This window comes from Drosophila innubila (genome assembly GCF_004354385.1).
Source record: "Drosophila innubila isolate TH190305 chromosome 2L unlocalized genomic scaffold, UK_Dinn_1.0 4_B_2L, whole genome shotgun sequence".
Classification (NCBI taxonomy): Eukaryota; Metazoa; Arthropoda; class Insecta; order Diptera; family Drosophilidae; genus Drosophila; species Drosophila innubila.
In genome coordinates, this window is record NW_022995372.1 from 24,996,214 (window position 1) to 25,013,951 (window position 17,738).

The 17,738-nt window shown below is 33.7% G+C and overlaps 4 protein-coding genes across 4 annotated transcripts; 2 read left to right on the plus strand and 2 right to left on the minus strand.

Moving 5' to 3' along the window:
• Nucleotides 1-5,298: 5,298 nt before the first annotated feature.
• LOC117781261 lies at nucleotides 5,299-5,736 on the plus strand. Its single transcript, XM_034618015.1, has one exon. It carries the CDS (start codon nucleotides 5,299-5,301, stop codon nucleotides 5,734-5,736), a length of 438 nt encoding a protein of 145 aa, XP_034473906.1.
• Nucleotides 5,737-8,734: 2,998 nt separating this feature from the next.
• LOC117781262 lies at nucleotides 8,735-9,130 on the plus strand. Its single transcript, XM_034618016.1, has one exon. It carries the CDS (start codon nucleotides 8,735-8,737, stop codon nucleotides 9,128-9,130), a length of 396 nt encoding a protein of 131 aa, XP_034473907.1.
• Nucleotides 9,131-10,519: 1,389 nt separating this feature from the next.
• On the minus strand, nucleotides 10,520-10,972 carry LOC117781263. The gene has a single exon (XM_034618017.1). It carries the CDS (start codon nucleotides 10,970-10,972, stop codon nucleotides 10,520-10,522), a length of 453 nt encoding a protein of 150 aa, XP_034473908.1.
• A 1,907-nt stretch (nucleotides 10,973-12,879) lies between these two features.
• LOC117781264 lies at nucleotides 12,880-13,335 on the minus strand. The gene has a single exon (XM_034618018.1). It carries the CDS (start codon nucleotides 13,333-13,335, stop codon nucleotides 12,880-12,882), a length of 456 nt encoding a protein of 151 aa, XP_034473909.1.
• Between the last annotated feature and the right edge of the window lie 4,403 nt (nucleotides 13,336-17,738).

Genomic DNA, 17,738 nt, shown 5'->3' on the forward strand with positions numbered 1-17,738 from the left:
TAATAAATTTGTTGTGCTAAATAAAAAGAGAAGAAAAACAAAAACAGAAATAAACAAAACTTGTGCCGCATAAAAAATAATCATAACACGCCTAAAGTCAGGACATGCTTTATGTTGTTTATTTGCAAATTGTTTTTCTCGTTTTTCCTGTTTTTTCTGGTTCTTGGTGTCATGATTTATATAGAAAACTGCCACGCCCCAGTCATAATTTATGCCTGTGCGGCAGAGGCCAACCACATAAATAATAAAAAATGTACAGAGATTGTGAAACAAACCTTGCAATACATTTGTATAATTAGTTATACCATCAGCAGTAGGCGTAAAAGTCACTCGAGTTATGATTACTTCAAGTTTGAGATACTAAATGACAGTTGAGTTTTATTTTTATAGTTGACTTTTAAAGGTGTACATTAAAAATTTACTTAAATTCCATTCAATATTTTTAAAAAAAGAAGGAATTTTTTTAAAGTTTGAAATGGATTTAGCCTGCCTAACTTTAACCCCGACAATGCATTCTTCTACCATTTGCCATATTCCAGGATACAAAAGGAATGAGGCTTATGCCACAAATTCTAAAAAAAATCAGAGCCAACTACGTGGATGAAGTTTTCTCTCTCTCTGTCCCTCTCTTTTTCACTCTATATCTCTCTATATCTCTATAGCTGTGGCATGCATAATTAGAGAAACCTGTCTGCTAAAATGAATAAATTTGAGCTCAGAATGCGATCCACATATGTGTACATTTAAAAATGAATGCCCTACAGTAAATGCATATGATTATATGCAATAGTATGCCTGCGAACTAATCCACTAATAAATGTAAGGAAATATTTGTACATTCTGCATAGCCGGCTGCATATCCCGGCGTTAATTAAACAAACACAATCTGAATATTAAGGAAACGGCATTTGTTTTTCAGTAGAATACTCCTAGATAATAGTTAACCAATTGTGTTCTCAAAGCTTATGCTTTTAGATTCAGAGGAATAATATTTTTTTTAACGATTTTAATCAAATTGGAATGCAGAATAAATTAAGATGCCAAACCATGATCAAAATGACATTCCGCTTGAACATCGGTACAGTTTTGCCACAGTTATGACAGTTCGAAGTTTAAAGCATTTTACCATCAACATTGAACCTTCGATAGTCGAAAAATAATAAAATTTTCTAAACGAGCAAAATTTTAATACAGATTGAATAAAGAGGCCAAACTATGATCAAAATGATATTCCGCTTAAAAATCGGTATAGTTTTGCCAAAGTTATGACAGTTCAAAGTTGCTCAAGCCTCTGACCTAGCAACTTTACAAGTCAAAAAATTTCTTAATTTTGACATGAATTTTTACCAGAAAATGAAAGGTCTTAGAATCAAGTTTAAAGTGTCGTTTTATACTAATTACGATATAAGGAGTTGATTAAAAGTAAAAACTTGAGATTTAAAATCTTAAATTTTCAAAATTTCAAAGGGGGGACCCTTACCATCAACATTGAACCATGGCTTCGATAGTCGAAAAATAATAAAATTTTCTAAACGAGCAAAATTTTAATACAGATTGAATAAATTGGCCAAACTATAATCAAAATGATATTCCGCTTGAAAATCGGTATACTTTTGCCAAAGTTATGACAGTTTAAAGTATCTGACGCCTCTGACCTAGCAACTTTATAGTACAAGTCAAAATAATTCTTAATGATTTTTTACAAGAAAATGAAAGGCGTCAGAATCAAGTTTAAAGTGTCGATTTATACTAACTACGATATAAGGAGTTGATTAAAAGTAAAAAAGTATCTAACGTGCAACATGCGGTGTGGCATTAGATCTGTTGCACTTTCTTAACTCTCGTACATAATTATGAGCAATTATTTTTTACAACACGCCACATAAGCCGTGCAATTTTGCGGTCTTTAACCAAGTGTGGAAACCGCTGCTGTTATGACCATGTTTATTGTAGTTGGCCCAAAGATACAAAGCCGAAACTGCGATCTGCCCTCGGCCAACAGATAATTATGACACTGTGTGAGTGTGTGTGTACGAGTATGTGTGTGTGTGTGTAAGTGCTGATTGCAGGAGTTTATTATTTTGCACACACTATTGCGCGTTCAATTTGCAACGGTGATTAAAAGTCTTAATGGGTCACATCACACAAACGTGGCTAAAAGCAAAAGTCTTTCTAGTCTGACCCAGACACCGTTTGTCTGCTTTATTGAGTGATTATTGATATTTATGGCTTGTATGGAAGGACTTAGCCACTTAATATGTTTAGGAGAATTTTCAGAATTTAAACCAAAGGCTAATGGCTAATTGTGGCCAAGAGCCCAAGAGACCTAGAGAGTGTCGAGTGCGAAAAGTCCTAAGTGACACAGATGAATAGTCAGCTGGTAACTGGGACAAAATTATGACATTAAGATTCAGAGATGAGTTCTCCTTACCACCACTTGGTTTATTAACAAAGTCCTTAATTTGACAATTCACTTGCATTCAGGTGAATTAAAATGTATTGTTTATAATTAATTTGTACTTTCAACTGATTATTTTTATCAAATAATTTAATTGAATTTCAACAAAAGCATCACCCCATTAATCTTAGTTCATTTAAATATTATTTGAAAATGACCAATAATGAACAGAAAATGGCAATTTTGAATCAATGTTTATTAAATAATGTCCAAAAGAGTGTGTCTACAGATATCTCAATGTTCACACTCTGTGTTCCGACTGTTGTTGACATTAATTGGCAATTAATTTTCCTGAAACATTAACAGCATTCAATAAATTAATAATACACATAGTAAGTACTATGTTTAAAGGGGCAAATAACTGAGAATATTGTCAAGAACAGCATCAGATTTTAATTAAAATCTTCAGAAGGGAATCTAGCAACTTTCATAGTTGTTGGACTTTTGAAGCCATTATTCAAAAAAACTTTTAAAATGCTTAAGCTTTTTATAATGGATCAACGATAGGGGAAAACGGGGCAAAAGCAGGCTATAGTTTTTTTCCAAGTTCAAAAGTTCATTCTCAAGACTCAAACGTGCGTAAAAAATGCCAAACATTTGTAGTCAACACATTAAGCTAAAACACAAAGAAGAGCAGAGGATAGGAAAGAAAAAGAAAATGAGGAGAAGGCAAAGGAAGACTTTGAGTAAATAAATGCACATTCAACTAAGCAAAAAAAAGGGGCAAAAATCACTCATACGCACTATCTAACAGCACAAAGATAGGCAGCATGGCAGTTAGAGAGTAAGAGGGAGATGGAGAGGAAGAGAGAGGGGAAGAGATTCATGAGGTCCTAAAAAGGGAAGCTACCTATCTCCTAAGTAGTTAGGGAGAGTTGAACACACAAGTTTATTAACGCTTCAATGCAGTTGTTTGGAATCTGTTTTGTGGGGGCTGGAGAGGTGTTAAGCTTTGTTTCATTGTGAGAATTGTGCTGTTTTCCTTCATCATCTCACATTGCTTTATATGCTCCATTCTATATCATGGCAATACAAACACAAATATAACAAACACCCCGCTCTAATACGTGATTTAAAAGCATGCGTAAAAGTTAACAACAAAAAAAGTTAAAAAGAGTAAGTATACAAATATTTATATACTTAAGAGAAAAAAAAAGGAAAAATTGGTACAAATAAAAGTTTCACTTCGCATTATTTTGTGGGCCAAAAGTCAATTTATTGCTTGCAGCCCGCATAATTTTATTTTGTTTTGTTCAACTTGATTTTTGTTCTTGGCATCCAGAAACCTATAAAAAAAATTGGCAAATTTTTTATTATGATGCTTGACTTTGTCAGTTTTAAGAACATAAAATTAAGTGTATAATTCAAATGATTTTGATGGCGTCAATTTTGTGCATGACGTCATAAACTTTTTAAATCAATTCAAATGTTTCTACTTAACATTCTACCATATAAACCATAATTGAATTACTGCAAATCTTCAATACTATAAAGTCTATCGAATGTGCCTGTAATATTAATACTCGTATTTTTTACGGAAATCGCAGTTGAAATTAATGATAAACAAAGTGACAATAAAGCGCTTAAGCTGAACATGCAAAAAGAGCGTTGTATGCGGCGTATGCGCAGTAAATTTGTAAATCCCATTTAACTGCGCCATTCATAAATTTGCCATTAATTCAATTTTAACACACAGTCAGCCACAGGATGTGCCCAATTGTCCTGCAGCCTGCCGGAGAAGCGTCTGCACGTATGCAATTAACAATTTGCACTTTGTTTTCCATTCATTAAGTAGCTCCAGCTTATGCGTTGCTCCTCTTTTACTCAATCTCTCTCCTGATTTTTGGACTCTCCAAGTTTCGAACTAAAGTTTTTCTGCTTCCTGTGGCTGCCATTAATGCAACGATAAATTTACTTTGCCTGTAGCAGCCCAAAATGTAGGCTATGAAACTCTTTTTTAGCATTTTCTGTAATGGTTTTAGTTTCGCTATTCGCCATTTTTATGCCTTATCTATAAAGCTATTAGTTTTGATATATGACTTTGGCGTTGCCTTTGCCATTTTGGTCAGCACTGTCAGCGCTTCTTCACCTGTTCTACATCCACTTCGCAGGAATTCATTCCCTTTTCTATTAAACCAGTCTAAAACTTAGACTAACTACATCCAATCAATTCCATAATTTCAACAAATTTATAAACATTCTGAAGTAAAATTTAAATATTGATTAAAATTTGAACTTTAAATTGCTTGAGTTTAAAACCTTAAATTTTTAAAAGACATTTAACTAACGGATTTAATCAAACATTCAACTGTTTTGAAGGCGCATCAATAACATTGCTCTATATCATATTATTATATATGTATATATTTTTATATCATATCATATTATTTTCCTATGTAAACCGTAAAGTAAACCTTCTACTTTTATCTCGTAAAAATTGCTTAATGTAAGTTGGTAGTTGCAGCTTACATAAACATCCTCTTTTGCGTTTATGTTTTAATCCAAACACCAACATTTGGAATTCTTTGTTAAGACCATATGCGACACAATTTTTAAAACTCTCTTAAAATAGTCAAAAAAAATCCACTGCTATGTATCTGTATCAAGAACAATGTACCAACTGAATACACATTTAAATTTCCTAAGCTCAACGCAAACACTTAAAGAGGGTTTTTAAGCATTCTATGAATCGGTATTCCAATTTGAAATATATTTATAAATACAAATACTTTATTTGCGAATTCACAGCGAGCTACGCAAACAAAGCGAATTGTAAGAAATTACTATAAAAGCTGCTGAAACTGGTAGATTAGTTATCAATCATCAATTGATTTGGGAACATGAGAGCCACAACAATAGCATTGGGATGTGTCCTCTTGGCCACTTGCCTATCCTACTTGCCAGGAACCGACGGGCAGGCGTGCACAGCACCTGACACTCCAGCTGGATGCACAGATTGCACTGACCCTCTCAATGTGTTATCCCCCGACTGTCTCACGACTACCGTAGCCCCCGTCACAACTGTTGCTGTTGATACAACGGTTGCTGGTGACACCACGGTGGCCGGAGAAACAACAACTGCCTCCTCCTCAGACACGACGACTCCAGCCACCAGCGGAGGCACGAAGAAGAAGAAGAAGACGATTAAGTTCAAGATCGTGAGGAAACCTGGCAAGAAGGTCATCCGTAGACGTCGCAAGGGAGGCAAACAGGGTTGGCTATCAAAGAAGTTTAATAGAAATGGATCAGGAAATAGAAGGACACGACGAAATGGCTAACGGAACAACCATTGTCAAAACTGGATCACCTTAAATTTTGATTGCTTTTTAAAATGATTTTGTTTACTTGTTAATATAAGGTTAGTTATACGAGTGAAGTGCACTTTTAATAAATATAAACATATATTATATATTAAATTAACAATATTTTTATTATTTATTTGTTTTTTTTTTTGTGCATTTGAATTTAATTTATTTATTACAACTCATAAAGTTTTATGCATCGGATGGGAGTAGACATTTTAAAACAATACTCAGATTATTAGATGAGCGTAGAATAGAAGGAAGGAATTAAAATTTAATCACTTTATTAATTGCATTTTAAACTAGTCGGCCGGTGCTACAGTCGAGCTTAGTTGACTGTCGGAGACCCCGTACTTAATTTAGCAAAAACTAATAATGGAAAAAAGTTATTCTTACTAAGACTTGATTTTGTCCGATCGGTCCTATGACAGCTATATGATAAAGTGATCCGATTTGAACCAACTTTGAACAGGCTATATAAAAACAAGTCTTATGTATATTCTGTCAGTTGGGTTACGATATCTCAAAAAACAAAAAAATTGTTCATACTAAGACTTGATTTTCACCCGATCGGTCCTATGACAGCTATATGATATAGTGGTCCGATTTGAACCAACTTTGTTATTGTATCAGTTTCCTTTAGATATCTCGTAAAACAAAAAAGTTTTTCATACTAAAACTTGATTTTCGACCGATTGTTCCCATGGGCGCTATATGATATAGTGGTCCGATTCAAAAAAGAAACAGACTTGACCTGCCTGCAATATAGAGGAATCTTCTTACCATATTTGGCTTTTAAATCGTTCTTATAATTTGGATATGAATTTTTTTTTTCGATTTGTGGGCGATAAAATGGGCGTGGCCGAATTTTGAAACAAACATCATCTGCTTGCAATATAGAGGAACCTACATATCTGTTATAGTCTTTGAGATCTAGACGCTCATACAGACGAACACTGCTATATCGACTCGGCTATTGATGCTGATCAAGAATGTATATACTTTATAGGGTCTGCCACGCCTCCTTCTGCCTGTTATGCACATATTCGCTAAAACAAACCCAATAGACTCCTGATTAAATTGATCGAATTTAATGTAGGAATCCTTGAATCTATATTAACAAATTGCATCGCATTATTAAAATGGAGTTAATTTCTCCCACGAAAACGAATTCATGGCATCAACCAATTGATTCGTTCGTTATTAGAATACAGAACCAAAACTTTATTCATCAATTGACTTTATCAATCAGTGGATGAATGAATTAACGGAATGTACTATTGCCAAAGAGTTGATATTTTTGTAAAGTTCTACGAGGTAGGTTTAGTTTCATGCTAGTTTACCTTGTCTTAAATGGTGGAACGATGTCTTCAATTCAAAGTATTTGTAACAATTTCACAATTCTGATTAGTACTCAGTTTCTGTAAATCAGTCATTTTGTAGTCTCCCTTGATGAATGATTTGATGAAACTCATAATTTTTTTACCGATTACATTTCATGTATCGAGAACATGGTGTCTTAATTTGAAATCAAATGTAGCTTTTTTGTCAGCCCAAAAACACGAGGTAAAAGTTTAGTGACGAAAGCAATTTCTAGCCCCAAAATTTCTGATATCCGATTTTGTGACGAACAAAATTCAGTTTTATCTAAAAATTTTAAATAAAAATATAAATTAATAAAAAAAAAAGCGAAAATTGGCATTGTGCACTGGGAGCAAAAAGGGTGAGCTTATTTGTACATAAACATTACTTTTTGCGCAGTGCCGAACGCCAATTTTCGTTTTTTTTTTTATTAACTTATATTTTTATTTTAAATTTAAAATTTTTTGTTTCAATTTTAGCGGGATTTAGCGTTTTCCCGCTAAACTAGCGGGAAATTGAAAAAAAAAAACAGACAAACAAACTGACTTTTCATTTCATTTTGAGAAGTCCACTAAAAATTTCAAATTAATTTATCTTTTGAACCAGCTAACAGATTTGGGTCATCGAGATATCAATCGACGCGTATTTTTGATAAGAATTTAAAAAAAAAATAAATAATTTTACCAAAAAGCCACAACGGCTCCACAAGCTGCGATCATACAAATTTTTCCCCTCCCACTTACACCCCCGTATCTCATGACCCAGGTGAATTAGAAAAAGTTATATTATGCCATTTTGTAAGTTAGGACTAAACCTTTCGATAAACATATAACTTGATCTGATCGGACAGTCGTAGCAAATTTTCCAACTTAGCTGTATATATTGTTAGTCGCCTTTCGCACCCTTCGTGCTGCTTTCGTCACTAACGCGAACTGCCGTCCGTGATACATTCTTACATACATAAGTAATGCCTACGTGTGCTAAGTTCCAGTACCAAGTCTCATCAGGATAGCTGAAAAACTATCAGATCCGATCAAAATTATTTATACTTTATACCATGCGTTATATACGTAACACATTTCATGACAAAAACATCCTTTAAATGGACATACAAATATTTATCTTGGTGATAGTCTAAGAGTTGTAAGATCTTTGAGAGTAAAAAGTTTTAAAATCGAACTAATTTAACCCATATACAAAAATTGTTCAGTATTTAAGCTTTAAGTGGGTCAACATCAAAGTATCAATGTATGCTATTTAAAACCCTACTCAACATCCGTGTGATCCAGATTTTGCCAGCAGAGTTGACACAGTTTTAAGCAAATATCTTATATCACAAGCTGAAAAAACATTAATATTCCGAATTCCAAATTTATAGACAAACAAATAGTCTAGAAATTTTATGTTTGCCATACGAGTACCTCCATTTATTGTTCATAGTTTAACACAATAAGTCCCATGCTCCATTTTTCTATTTTCGTACACAAATCCACTAACTTATTTGATACGCGAATTTTGAAACAGCTGGACAAACTGACTTGATCTTAGACACTTGCTATAAATGACGTTGAAAACGGAGATAAGTTATCATTCATCAACTGATTTTGTTAACATGAGATCAACAACATTAACACTGGGATGTGTTCTCTTGGCCACTTGCCTATCCTACTTGCCAGGAACCGACGGGCAGGCGTGCACAGCACCTGACACTCCAGCTGGATGCACAGATTGCACTGACCCTCTCAATGTGTTATCCCCCGACTGTCTCACGACAACCGTGGCCCCCGACACAACTGTTGCTGTTGATACAACGGTTGCTGGTGACACCACGGTTGCCGGAGAAACAACAACTGCCTCCTCCTCAGACACGACGACTCCAGCCACCAGCGGAGGCACGAAGAAGAAGAAGAAGACGATTAAGTTCAAGATCGTGAGAAAGCCCGGCAAGAAGGTCATCCGTAGACGTCGCAAGGGAGGCAAAAAGGGTTGGCTATCAAAGAAGTTTTAAGACAGTTTTAACAAGCTCTAGCTGGCGATGAACGATAATCGAATATGGATAAATGAATAAGGATTAACCATTGTATTACATTTAGATTTAAGAACTTGTTACCCTGTGCATTTATATTACATATTTTAACCAATGAATCTTGAGTGTTTTCCTATCTAAATAATTATATTCATAATTTTTATGCGATATAAAAAAAAAAAGTTTTAATACAAATTTTTATTTAATCTCATTTAAATTTTTTGTTAAGCTCAACAATTAATTACAATAAATACATGTTTATTAATAATATGCAGTTGTTCTGTTTATTTTAGTCAACAATAAATTCCTGCAATTGTGGTAGATATATAATATTATATCTATTAGCAAATTAACTAACAACAAAACAAAAATTAAAATATCCAATTTAAAAAAAAACGATGTTAAATTGAATGAAAACTTAAAAAATAAATAAATAATAAATGTCCCTATTTCTTACGCATTAAGATAGTTTATAACGATGAATAGAACATAACATAACATAAAAGACTGAGGGGTGTCAATTTTCACGGGTTTTAATAACTACCCGATTAACTTGCGGTTTTAAAAATTTTAGTTGAAAAATAATTTCACTTCAAAAATTCTAAGTTTATTCAAAGATTTAATATAAACAAAAAAAAAGCAGAAAAATAGTTAAACATCAAATAAATTAATCCTATTTTGCAAAGGACACTAAAAGTTTGAAATTTTATCATCACTTGAACTAGTCGTTGGATTGGGATAATCGAGGTATTATTATTTAAATGTAGCATCTCCCTTTTACACCTGCTTATCACATAAACAAAGTGATCGGAATAATTTAAGTAACCTAAACTAAACTTTTCCGAATATATTGCAAGTCGCCTTTCACACCCTTCGTGATGTTTTCGTCACTAGAGTGACATATTTATTATTCAAAATATCATAACGTTTTACAAAGTTACAATACATGATATGGTACATATTACACAGCAGTGTCACAACTACATTTTTAGATACAAGCGGCAATGGCTATAGGAATTATCCCTTTAACTTACTCTATAAGTAACGTCTATGAGAATATTAGCTTATGAGGATATAAGCTTATTAATTCATCATACAGACTCCTATAGAAAAGCTCAACGGGTGTTGTGTATCCTAAAATTGTTTGTTAATACTTTGTGTGAGCTGTACGATTATTGAACACTGTATGTTATACAAGTAAGAAGAGCAATCAAGGTTAATTTCATATATATATATATATATATATAATATATTTAATAACTTTAATAGTGCACAGTTTAACAAGTTCTAAGGTCTAAGTATAATTATAAAGTTGTTCCTCTATATTTTATCGATATTCGTTAATCGTTGATCATCTATTTTGGTTTGGTTTTAAGGACTTGAACTGGTGCATTCTGTGCATCCAGTATCCGGCTTGTTGGTTGTTGGATATTGAAACTTATTTAACAGCCAATCCTTCTTGCCTCCCTTGCGACGTCTACGGATGACCTTCTTGCCAGGTTTCCTCACGATCTTGAACTTAATCGTCTTCTTCTTCTTCGTGCCTCCGCTGGTGGCTGGAGTCGTCGTGTCTGAGGAGGAGGCAGTTGTTGTTTCTCCGGCAACCGTGGTGTCACCAGCAACCGTTGTATCAACAGCAACAGTTGTGTCGGGGGCCACGGTTGTCGTGAGACAGTCGGGGGATAACACATTGAGAGGGTCAGTGCAATCTGTGCATCCAGCTGGAGTGTCAGGTGCTGTGCACGCCTGCCCGTCGGTTCCTGGCAAGTAGGATAGGCAAGTGGCCAAGAGGACACATCCCAATGCTATTGTTATGGCTTGCATATTAACAAAATCAGTTGATGAATGATACCTTTCCTCCGTTTTCAACGTCATTTATAGCAAGTGTTTAAGATCAAGTCAGTTTGTCCAGCTGTTTCAAAATTCGCGTATCAAATAAGTTAGTGGATTTGTGTACGAAAATAGAAAAATGGAGCATGGGACTTAGTGTGTTAAACTATGAACAATAAATGGAGGTACTCGTATGGCAAACAGAAAATTTCTAGACTATTTGTTTGTCTATAAATTTGGAATTCGGAATATTAATGTTTTTTCAGCTTGTGATATAAGATATTTGCTTAAAACTGTGTCAACTCTGCTGGCAAAATCTGGATCACACGGATGTTGAGTAGGTTATTAAATAGCATACATTGATACTTTGATGTTGACCCACTTAAAGCTTAAATACTGAACAATTTTTGTATATGGGTTAAATTAGTTCGATTTTAAAACTCTTTACTCTCAAAGATCTCACTACCTTAAGACTATCACCGTGTTAAATATTTTTATGTCCCTTTAAAGGATGTGAAACGCATAAAAGCAGACATAAAGAAATCCTTCTATGCGCTTGTCTTAGTTAAAGCCATACCTTTCGATCGGTATATGATCAGAAGGTCGTAGATTGTTGTCCATTCTGTAGCATGTAAGACTATAATATAGTAATTACATTTTTTGGACTTCAAATACAATAAGTTATCATGCCCTCTGGCGTGAATAAGGATTAGCTGAAGAATGTTTGGTTGTAAGGTAACTTTGCAAGCAATTCAGTCCAAGATGAGCACAAGTGAATTAATTGCTGAAGAACGGAAAAATAGGGGAATGTTTATTAACTTAAAGTCACCCAGACTAAAATTTTTCCTACCGTCCACAGTAGTTTATTTATTAAATAAATTACAAGGAGGCTTCGCCCACTGCTCACTTTGCTCGCGTAATTAAAGTGTAAAAACAATAGCACTTCTTATATTTTCATGAATAAACTTCTCTAATGCAATATTAAACTAGTGTAATAATTCGGCACTCAAATTTTTCTATGGAATATTCTTAAACCCGAAACAAAAGTAAAATATCCAATTTCAAGGCCAATTTAATAGGTAGACGATTCAGCATGCGTATAGACTACCATCTTTATGATTTCATTGCGATCAGATAATGAACAACAAAGATGTTAAGCAAATTAGTTTCGACCTTCAAACCATCTGGAGGGGTGGGGGTAACAGCAGGTTCAATTGTAATATTAATGTTATAATAACATAATATAATTTAAGTTAAACATGTTATATCAATGTATGGTAAATGTTATATTAACGTAGTATAATTTGTGTTAATTATAATAATATAATACAGGGTGGCACAAGAAAAAGCTGTTTTTTAAAATAACTGTAAAAAAACGGGTGGATGCTATTAAATATTTTTTTTTTATTGAATAGCCCCAACATTGCGGTTTATTTGTAGACGACCACTTCATTCATATGGCTGCCTCGGGAGGCCTTGCAGCCGGTGGCTCCTGATTCGTTTTCGAAGAAAAACGGGACAATGATGCCGCCTGAGCTTTCAGTTATCCGCTAGCGATGTTAGCCGGGGGCAGGTAACGTAACGTATACGACTATCAGTTTATTGTCTGCTTAGTATGCCCGATATTTACTGCAAATACTGACTTCATCATACAGACTCCTCTAGAAAAGCTCAACGGGTGCTGCGTATCCTAAAATTGTTTGTTAATACTTTGTGTGAGCTGAACGACTATTGAACACTGTATGTTATACAAGTAGAAGAGCAATCAAGCTTATTTCATTTAATATATTTAATTAAAGTGCACAGTTTAACAAGTTCTAAGGTCTAAGTATAATTATAAAGTTGTTCCTCTATATTTTATCGATATTCGTAAATCGTTGATCATCTATTTTGGTTTGGTTTTAAGGACTTGAACTGGTGCATTCTGTGCATCCAGTATCCGGCTTGTTGGTTGTTGGATATTGAAACTTATTTAACAGCCAATCCTTTTTGCCTCCCTTGCGACGTCTACGGATGACCTTCTTGCCAGGTTTCCTCACGATCTTGAACTTAATCGTCTTCTTCTTCTTCTTCGTGCCTCCGCTGGTGGCTGGAGTCGTCGTGTCTGAGGAGGAGGCAGTTGTTGTTTCTCCGGCAACCGTGGTGTCACCAGCAACCGTTGTATCAACAGCAACAGTTGTGTCGGGGGCCACGGTTGTCGTGAGACAGTCGGGGGATAACACATTGAGAGGGTCAGTGCAATCTGTGCATCCAGCTGGAGTGTCAGGTGCTGTGCACGCCTGCCCGTCGGTTCCTGGCAAGTAGGATAGGCAAGTGGCCAAGAGAACACATCCCAATGCTATTGTTATGGCTTTCATATTAACAAAATCAGTTGATGAATGATAACTTTACTCCGGTTTCCACAGTTTTTATAGTCATTCCATATAATTCGCTTTGTTTGCACAGGTTGTTGTGAATTTGCAACAAAAAACACTTTGTATTTATAAGTATATTTTAAATTGGAGCATAACTTGCTTGATTGATTGACATAACTATATTTATAGAGACACATTAAACTTTATATTTGGATTAGGAAATTTGGTTGTTTATTCAGCTGGAGGTATATATTGATAGTAATCATGGAAACTGGGGCCGTCGCTAGTATCAGTTTAAAATTTTTTTTCTTATTAAGGTCAACCGCAGACACTGCTCAGACTAAACTGCAGGTTTTATAAAATGCAGTAAATCTCAGTAAAATTTAATGTAAACAAGTTAAAGCTGAAATAGACCCTTTGCTCTGGTTAGAGTCACTATTTCAGTTTTTAAACAAGAGCGGGTTCGAAATGTATATATATTAAAGTAAATCAACAATAATTATATTTTAAATGTAAGACCTGACCTATTTTTTAATTTACTGTCTTGAGTATTTTAAACTGTTCGATCTATAAAAAAACATTTCTTCTTATTCATATATGTGTGGTCTTAAAAATACAAGAATAGTAAGGACCAAAGAAAAGTTGGTCTTATTTAAAATGTTATTAAAATCTATATGTGTTTTCTTACCTTAACAATATCATGTTCTCGACTAATTTGCTTGATAAAAATTCTTAGTTTTGTGACAAAATCCTGATCGTAGAATCTCTAGTCGTCAGTGTGGTTTATTTTAAGGACACTGCATTGTTAGCTTTACCAATCAACGGCAACATTACTTTCATATCAATATACAGAAAACACAGAAATACTAAAGTACTAAAATACTTACGTACTATAACTACTGATATTTTACAACTTCCCTCCCCCCATCTTGTTTGTGTTTATGGTCGCTCGGCTGCATGTATGTGTATCTATGCGTAAATTTGTGTTATTTATGCTTATGATTTTATGTTCGTAGTACGAACTTTGTACACCAAAATGCAATTACAGCCAAAATTACAGTCAGTGTCAAAACTGCGTATAAATGGGCAGGGGCGGAGCTGGGGAGACAAAAGGGGCAATTTGACCCGTGCTAAGGTTTATTTTTTTGTTATTTGAAACTACTAATTAAATTGAGTATTGAAACTTCTTGACCTGATTTATCTTAACTTTGTATTTTACTTAAACTCATCCTCTGCCCCATCTGTCGCTTTAGGACATAAGCGATTCAGCTGAATTACTTTCAAAAATGTAGTAAGCTAGTAAAATCTTCTTTTTGAGTATTTCTTTTAAGATTATGAGAATCAATGCAAAACAAAGGTACATTTTTTTGTTCACGACACCGAAATGTTAAGCTGCGCCCCTGTAAATAAAATACCCTGAGTTAAAATGGAGCTGCCGCAAGTGGACGTGGCAAATTTACACTTCAAATTGTTGTGTGTGAAATTATGAAAATTACAAAATATTTTAATAACAACAAGCAGCGGTAAAATAATTATCCATATGCCGCAAAGTTAAATAATAGGTTAACAAATTGTAATTAGATTTCAAATTGAAAAAAATAGCTACAGGCTTTTACAATATAGACAATATTGAACTATGTTCAATTTTAATTTATTATGTTTGTTTTAGCTGTGGGAATTAGGAGGATACATAAATTAAATATTTTATATAATTTATAGTAAGACTTTAAGCCTTCAAAATTTTTTAGATGTTTACATTGGACATTTATTTTCATTTTATTATTTCTTCTTGAGTTATTAATTAATTTAAAAATTAACTTGATTTGAGACTTAAGAAGATTCCTTAGAGAAAAGGGATCAAACTTTATGTTTACAAACACAACACGGAAAATTTACCGATGGAAAATTATGTTTGTTATTGTTGTCATTGTATTTCTATAATCTAGTTCTAAGGCAGACTTTAATGTTTAGTTTTTCAACACTTTGACTTAAAATGTCAAATTGGAAAAATAACTCTCCTTATGTATAATTAACTTGTAATTACTCGGCCGCAAGTACGTAAAAAATTATCATACTATCAATGCCAGCTCGGACTCAAACATAGCTAAAAAGTCAATTAACCAAGTTTATAATTGTCACTACAGAAAGTCCTGTATCTATTTTTTTAACACTTTGTGATATTAAAAAGTCTGGACACAGATTCAGATTGTCAACGTTCGTGCGTGCCAATGGATATAAAAGACTTGTACAAAAGTTCACGCCAAAGCCAACTATGACAAATTGCAACACAAACAGCGGCAATAACAAGCAAAAGCAGCAACATAGTACGTAAATGGGAAAAGAGACGTGGTAGGTAGGTAGGGGTAAAACAACAGACTTGAATAAAATGAAAGCTAGCAAAATGCGGCAAACACGAATCGACTCAACGCGGCGCGACCGAATCAAATTAAAACTGTTGCGAATTGCCACAAAATGTTGCAATGCAAAATAATACTAAATGATTTCAAACAGAATACAGCACGTATTCTAACAGTCTACAGAGAAACTCAACCATGTGGCCATTCGAAATAATTAACAGAGATAGCAAAAAAAAAACCGCACTATAATTAACGAAGTTTGAATACCCTTTCCATGTCAAATACAAATACAAGTGACATTTTATGATAAATGTTAATATTACTTATTATTACTAGTCGATTAGTTATAATTTTTTTATTCACTATCACCCTTAGAAAAATTTACATTTATATACAATTATATTTTTAATCACAATGTAAACCTGTCCAGGGCGTATTGTCATGCCTTTAAATAGTAAACAACTTTTAGTTTCACTATATTTCTCAATAACTTTGGTATTCTTAGTAAATACTTAGTTTGATATTCTTAGTTACTTCTACTGTCGATATTAATAATATGCACTTAAATAAAATAATTATTTACAATTAAGTTTGATAAATATCCGACATATATTAAATAATATTTATTTAATAATTTTTTTATACATTTTTTTTTTTTTGTCAGAGAGTGTAGTTTAAATTAGCAAAATACTATAATTATTTAATTTTATATTTTCTTTTTTATATCTTTTTAATCAAATTTTTATTCCATAAGGACTAAATATAAGCCAAATATAAAAAATTTTATATATCTGATGACAATTCATTTTTAACTGATTCAACTTAATTTCAGCATCTTGATAACAAAAAATATTTTTTTACAATATATAATGTTTGAATAATAAAATTTAACACACCATAAGTTATAGTCATTAAAGACTAAGTATATAAATTATTAATCAATCACAGTTCTCCACAAGTCGTTGGAATTTTCAAACGTTTGTAATGCAGCCAATTATTGCATATTCTTATTCTGTAATATATTTTATATACCCTTATCAAGAGTATCAAAACAAGCTGGCGGCAAGAAAATAAAGAGTGCAACAATCTGCATATAACGAACACGTGTGAATTTGCTAAGAAAAACAGGACATTTGCATGCCGACATGCAGATATCCTGACTGTGAATGGAGAGCGCTGAAAAGTATGCTACGCCTTGTAGTCCATTACATTCGACGTAACTGCGACGACGTTAATGTCTTTTAGATAATCGTTGGCATGTGGCGTTGGTGGTCGCCAGCTGGCACATTAAACAAAATGGCGTCGACTCACACACATGCACATATACATACATATTCGCAGCTTAGTCGAAGCCAAACGCCTAAAGCTATGCTAACATTTTCATGCCATTTGATTTTACTTGGCATCGTTATCTCCCTAGCCGCCTGGTTGCTGGCAACACATGTCCTTGCTCGACGCTGAACTTAGACAGGACCCCAGGCTATTAGGCTTATCGTTTTCATAATTTACTAAAAATAATAAGCAAACCGGGATTTGTTTGCGCTCGTACGTTTGAGTGAGAGTAGTATTTGTATTTATTTGTGTTCATATTGTATTCGTTGTGTGGCAATGGCAACTAATGCTCAGATTATGTGGCCAAGATATGTCCAAAATGACCAACAGCAAAACAAAGGTGAAAATGAGGTCAATGCGGTCTCAGGTTGTCGCAACAAAATTAATTTAATGCTACCTAGTGATAATAGCTATGGAAATTAATAAAAATCTGCACAAAGTGAGTAGGGAAACTAATCGAAAACGGTAAGAACAAATCTTTGGGAAAACTTATACCTATTCTTTTAAATATAATTCAAATAGCAACGCTGCACTTTAAATTATTTTCTATGAATTGTTGCCCTAACATTTTATTTATTCTCAAATCAAAAATTAAAAGGTTAAATCAAAATACTTCTTATAAAGCCCTCAAAATTTGTCTATGACCATGAAGGGCACAAAATTCATTACATTTTGGACCCAAATGTGTCTGATTTTCAGTCAATATGGCTTTAATGC